Source organism: Nymphalis io, chromosome 6, assembly GCF_905147045.1.
Source record: "Nymphalis io chromosome 6, ilAglIoxx1.1, whole genome shotgun sequence".
Taxonomy (NCBI): Eukaryota; Metazoa; Arthropoda; class Insecta; order Lepidoptera; family Nymphalidae; genus Nymphalis; species Nymphalis io.
In genome coordinates, this window is record NC_065893.1 from 8,619,121 (window position 1) to 8,625,246 (window position 6,126).

The window sequence follows — 6,126 nt, forward strand, 5'->3', positions numbered from 1 at the left end:
AAGATAATCTTCTCTGGGAATTGCAGTCTTTAAAAACACTTCTATTAAAATATATAATTAAAACAAAAATATAATAATATATTAATAATATAAAAAAAAAATTAATATATTATTTATGATATATTTAAATTAAAGATTTTATTATTTTAACATTGCTACAAAAATTATCGCTGAGTTATCGCTCATTCATCTTATTAAATACTAAACTCGTAATAGGATATTTTGATAAATGGTATTAGGATTAGTACCGCCTGCTTATCAGGTATTCTACCGTCACATAGCAAAACTTTCTAGTGGGTTAATAAGTTATTAATAAAAACGTCTGACTTCCTAAAATAAATTACAATTGTTATATTTTGACTAATGTCTTATTGTATTCTATTATAGAGATTTTCTATTGGACGAAGCGAACGGCCTTCTACCAGAAGACAAGCTGACGATATTCTGTGAGGTGTCAGTAGTCGCAGACAGCATTAATATTAGCGGACAAAGTAACGTGGTTCAGTTTAAAGTGCCAGAGTGCAGGTTGTCAGACGACTTGGGCGCGTTATTTGACAACGAAAGGTTCTCAGATGTCACGTTAGCGGTGGGCGGAAGGGAATTTCAAGCACACAAAGCAATATTAGCAGGTAATTACTTTAGATTACATTTATACATTCCCATATAATATGTAGGTAATTATTTAATAATAGTCAAATGCATACTATATGTACTAAATGTTCTTTTATGTTTGAAAATTGTGTGCAATAAAGGATTAATAAATAAATAAAATATGCACTTTTTATGTTAATTAATAAATCTTTAAATCTTTTATTCGTTCACATAAAAAGTACCTAAGAGTATGGATATTAAACATAGAAATTATATTTCCTGAACATGATTATTAATAAGTAACATTATATATATCATATATATATAGGCGTTTATAATGTTGCTCTTTTGACCTTATTTATATTTATTATCAAAACGATTTCTATAAATAATTATTAACACTGTTTTAATTATACGTAAAAATCGCTTTCAGCGCGGAGTCCTGTATTTGCGGCGATGTTTGAACATGAAATGGAAGAAAGAAAAAGAAATCGAGTAGACATTACAGATGTTGATCACGAAGTTCTAAGGGAGATGTTAAGATTCATATACACAGATCGAGCGCCAAATCTTGACAAAATGGCGGACGATTTATTAGCAGCAGCAGACAAGGTATTAAACGTTGAATGTTATTTTTTATTTAGATACCTTTTGATATTAAAAATGAATTAGTAAATATTCGTGTTACTACCGAGTTGCTAATGGCTACCTTACAATTTTTAGCATACGATCTAACTGTATTCAAATGAAATTGCAATGGACTCGTGTCTTTTAATATTATTGTGATGTGACCAATATTCAATAAATTCAAAGGTCCGAATCCTTGGATTACCTACGACTATTAGCCTATTTGTATCGTAAAGTGTATTAAAATACAAATTAATAGGTATATATGTATACTTAAATTAAATATTAACAAATTAAATATAACCGAAATGAAGTTTTGATATCTTGGTCTTATGGTAAATGAAATATAGATATTGAGAATCAAAACTCATAGTGGCAGTCATTATTATTACTCTGTACTAACAAAAACAGTATGCTTGTTAAATAGGTATGTATTACGTAACATTATGAAACCTTGACTTTGAAATGATACTAAATTATCGTAAATTTCTGACCAATTGATTAAAATAATTATGTTATGAAACACTTATTATCATTATTATACTATTTCGTTTAAGTATGGAAGTAATTTAAATATTAAAATTTTGATCGTTCCAAACGCCATTTAACTTTTAGCAGTAAAGTTTTGATGTTCTTAATAAAATGTGTGTATAATCTATAGTTTCAATATGTTTAACTTATTCTTTAGATTAAAAATAATTAGTATAATATATAAAGTATACTTTTGTTTAAATATGTAATTAGTATACATATGTCGCAGGGTAATATAATTTCAATTTATTTGGTCGAAAATCTCAATTTCCTATAGCTATCTATATTACAATAAATAAATTGTAATAATTTAATAAAATATTTTTGTTAATCCAATGGTAAAATTTTCAAGGCGTTGACTTTATAAGCCTACGAAACATTTAGATAAATTGGAATGATAATTTACTTCGAATGTTCAAAACGATATATTCATACCTAACATACGCAACAAAATATTCTAGAAACTTTTTAAGTTATCGAGAAGCTGAAAAATTTAAATCGATTGGTAAATAATAATACTTGTGCAATGGTGTTTGTACACTGTATGTGTTTCGGTTTTGGTCATTTGTATGATTTTTTTTAAGCATACAGAAATTTTATTTTACATACTTAGATATTTCAAACGACATATTTTCTTGTTGACTTTAATACTGACGAGTAGCATAAATATAAATCGTTACATAAATATCCAAAAACATGTCGTTAGGATTGATGTAAATAGAAGTTTCCTTACAATGACAGACAAAACCTTTTCCTTTATTTTATTACATACATTGACTTAAAAGTCATTTAGTACCAAATATCCGTAAACATTTTAGGGTTCTAATATGTTAAAATTACGTAATCACATGATTTTTATTTGACAGCTGTAGTTTATGAGTTCTGAAATATTTTGTAGATGATACGTATGGGTGTATTGTATATAATAATAATACTCAAATCATTACCTTTTATGTCCCTCGTAAAAAAAAAGGTTTCGTTTTATTTTTTTAGCTTTAACTTGCTTGAAATGTGACACAGGCAAGGACATTTATTCCTACTTCTATAATTGTATTTTAAATAGTATTTAAATCATAGAATAGCGTCAGCACTATGTGATAAAATTCAATTTCAATTAAATAAATGCTTTTTATATCAAGAAACAATACAGCAAACTAGTAATGTTACGATTACGATTATTAATAAGGTTTTTCAATTTGTTTCAGTACGCGTTAGACAGACTGAAGGTGATGTGCGAAGAGGCGCTCTGCCTTAGCCTGTCGGTGGAGACGGCGGCCGACACGCTCATACTCGCAGACCTGCACTCCGCCGACCAACTCAAGGCGCAGACCATCGACTTCATTAACACGTCAGTTCATCACATTTTAACATTAACAGCTCTTGAATGTGCCACTGCCGGTCAAATAGCATACTTCGGCCAAGGGGTTCTTAGTTTATACCACGACGCTGCCCCGTCGCAACTTTGTCGGATAACAATAACTCGAAAACTGACGCCGTGTTGCCTCCTACGTAGAAACTACTACACTAGTAGTAGTGTAGTGGTTTCTACAACTAAACTCACTCGAGATAAACTCGGAGGTGTTGAAAGAGCCAACTTATATAATATTTATTTTTAAGCGCACCTATCAACCGAGTCCGTTCGCGCTGCGACCACTCGTCTCTGCGGGGCGATGAAACAAACATTTTATATTAACGATACTTTCACTTTAAAGAGATTTTATTACATTCGAACAATGTGTTATGTACTTATATAATTTAATGAAATTAATAGTAGAAAAATGAACACTTAGGAACTAACATTTTCTACAGGTTACCTTTCTTAATGTCTGAACTTCAATAAAAATGTTTCAGGAGCCACGCGACGGACGTGATGGACACGGCGGGCTGGAAGAACATGATCTCATCGCACCCGCACCTCATCGCGGAGGCGTTCCGTGCGCTGGCCACGCAGCAGCAGCAGATCCCGCCCATCGGGCCGCCCCGCAAGCGCGTCAAGCAGGCCTAGCTCTGCGCGCGAACTCACACACATACCAAAGACCGCACCGACCACGGCGGACCTCCGTTTCGTTGTCACGACTGATATTTAAACTAACGACGATACTCGTTCGATAAAACGATCGAAGAGTTCGATTGTTTTTCTTATACTGCGACGAGTGTAACATATGGACTGCTAAATAATAAATACTCCGTACTTGTGAAGACAATATGTTTCGTTGCCGTTTTTATAGTTTTGGTTTGTTTACATCTTGTTTAAAGTCGTGGCGTTATGAAAAATATATCCTACCGTGTGATATACGATATCGTGGAAGATACGGTGATCGATAAATCATTTTCCCACACCATGCGATAGTTTCGGTCTATCGTTGGCACACACAGATGTACGCCCCCCTGAGTGAAGAATTCGTCGTATCGGCACTCCCCGGTGCCAGGCCGTTACGGGTGCGAGCGTGAGCGGCGTTTATGTAAACTTAATATAAAATAGCGAAGAGAGCAATACTATAAGTGATTTTTTTTATAATGAATTTAGTGACTAAAATTCAATCCCATTTTGGGTAGATCCTTCCACGAAGTTACTATGCCAAAGGATATCTAATGCCATTCTTTTTTTGGATACATGGAAGTGAAAGTATTAAATACAATGTAAAATAATAATTGCTCTACGAAATGGCTTCTCCATACATTGTGCCGTTTGTAAGAGTATTGTCAACATATTTGTTATATAATCGTCAGATTAGAATAACTTATAGAACACTTGTATATATTATCTTCGAAGTGGTTCGGGTGACATATGTGCCGCCATAACATATTAGGGCTTAAAGTATTTGTATTTAAAGTTTTGAATCAGCCAACTTTTATACTAGCGTTAGGCCTCGTGTGTGGAGCAAAATGAATATAGAATATATTTACATCAGATTGGGAGTGAGTGGCCGGTGGAAGTGTTCGTATGTTTAGTTGTGAATCTACGGATTCGTCACTTTGTTTACTATTATTGATCTCAAGACGATATTCGATCCTAACGTTTTTGTCTCTCGCGGTCTTTCTGTACTGCTAATAATTACTTTTAATGTGTATGTTATGATAATATGCTGGACGCTTTTTGCGCGTTTACGTAGTTTTCGATGTAGACTCGAAGGTATATTTTATATACGTCGTTTCTATGAACATTATTATATGGTTATGTTTAATGTAAATTATTGCAATGTATTCAATATAGACCTCATATTTAAAAAAAAAAAGATGTCAGCGGTGTTATATTTTTTGTTAAAATGAAATCTTTCTGTTTATTGATGAAAATGTTGGATGGTAAAAATTTAACAGAATGGAAAAAGTATATTCGCCTAGTAAAATAATTGGTATTCAATGATTCACTGAATCGAAAAATGCTTTCAGAAATTTATCGGTAGACGTTTAAAGTAGCACTTTGATCTACTTCAAGTAGTATGGTAATTGAATGCAATAAATGTTAATAAAATTCTGTAACATAGTTTTGTACAAACATTATCGATGTTGAGTCCAAAGTCAATGTTTCGGCCTCTGTGTATTGCTTCCTGTACAAAGCTCTGTGACATTAATTTAGATGTTGTAGGTGACTCGAGTGATTGTAATAAGTCTATTGAATTTGTTGGTGTTGTATATAGATGAGCTATGATCCCACCATTACAATATTTCTAAGTACTAAATTTTAAGTGGTATCATTGTGAGACACCATTCATGATTTTTTTTTAGTACACATAGGTGATATTCCAATGGCATATTGTGATTTTTCTCATTAAAATTTCTGTATATTTAAAGTTAGAAATGTTTTAAATTTAGATTGACAAGTTGGCTTTATTTAAAATTATTTTAAGTAAATATAGTCATTGGTTTTGTGTCGTTTTATGTATTTTGTGTCTTTCAAGTCAGTCAATCACTTTTTGTTTATGCTCATTCTATTATAATTTTTTTTGTTGATTTGAAGTCAATTCACATTAAACTAAAGTTTTAGTTACACAGTTTTCGTATGAAATATCCTATTCTATAATTTTCTTAAGAAAATGTACCAATTTCAATGAAAAACTACAATATATAAATAAATATAAATATACTGTGGCCAATAAAATTAATAATATTTATAATACCATTTTATACCCACTTCCCATTTACATACTGGCAGCTGTTGTCGCGTAATATGATAGTTACAAAACAATTGTCAGAAATATTAACTGTGATTTTCGAAATTGTCAATAAGTTGAGCAAATAAATGAAATAATGTAATACTATTGTTTTATTTTTATTTTACTTAGTTGTATTTTACGTGAGAATAAATTTGTTTATAAATTATGAGATGAGAGAGAAAAAAATTATACGAAGATTCATAATAAACACATGCATCAAGTA

General features: G+C 31.4%; 1 protein-coding gene across 4 annotated transcripts in view; it reads left to right on the forward strand.

Moving 5' to 3' along the window:
* Positions 1-6,005, forward strand: part of LOC126768966 (protein roadkill) — a 43,437-nt gene extending 37,432 nt beyond the window's left edge. For all 4 annotated transcript variants that reach the window (XM_050487468.1, XM_050487469.1, XM_050487466.1 and 1 more), the window contains 4 exons: positions 388-629; positions 1,025-1,203; positions 2,955-3,097; positions 3,601-6,005. In XM_050487468.1, the coding sequence (XP_050343425.1) occupies positions 388-629; positions 1,025-1,203; positions 2,955-3,097; positions 3,601-3,754 (718 nt within the window). In that variant the 3' untranslated portion in view covers positions 3,755-6,005. The remainder of the gene's footprint in view (positions 1-387; positions 630-1,024; positions 1,204-2,954; positions 3,098-3,600) is intronic.
* Positions 6,006-6,126: the final 121 nt, after the last annotated feature.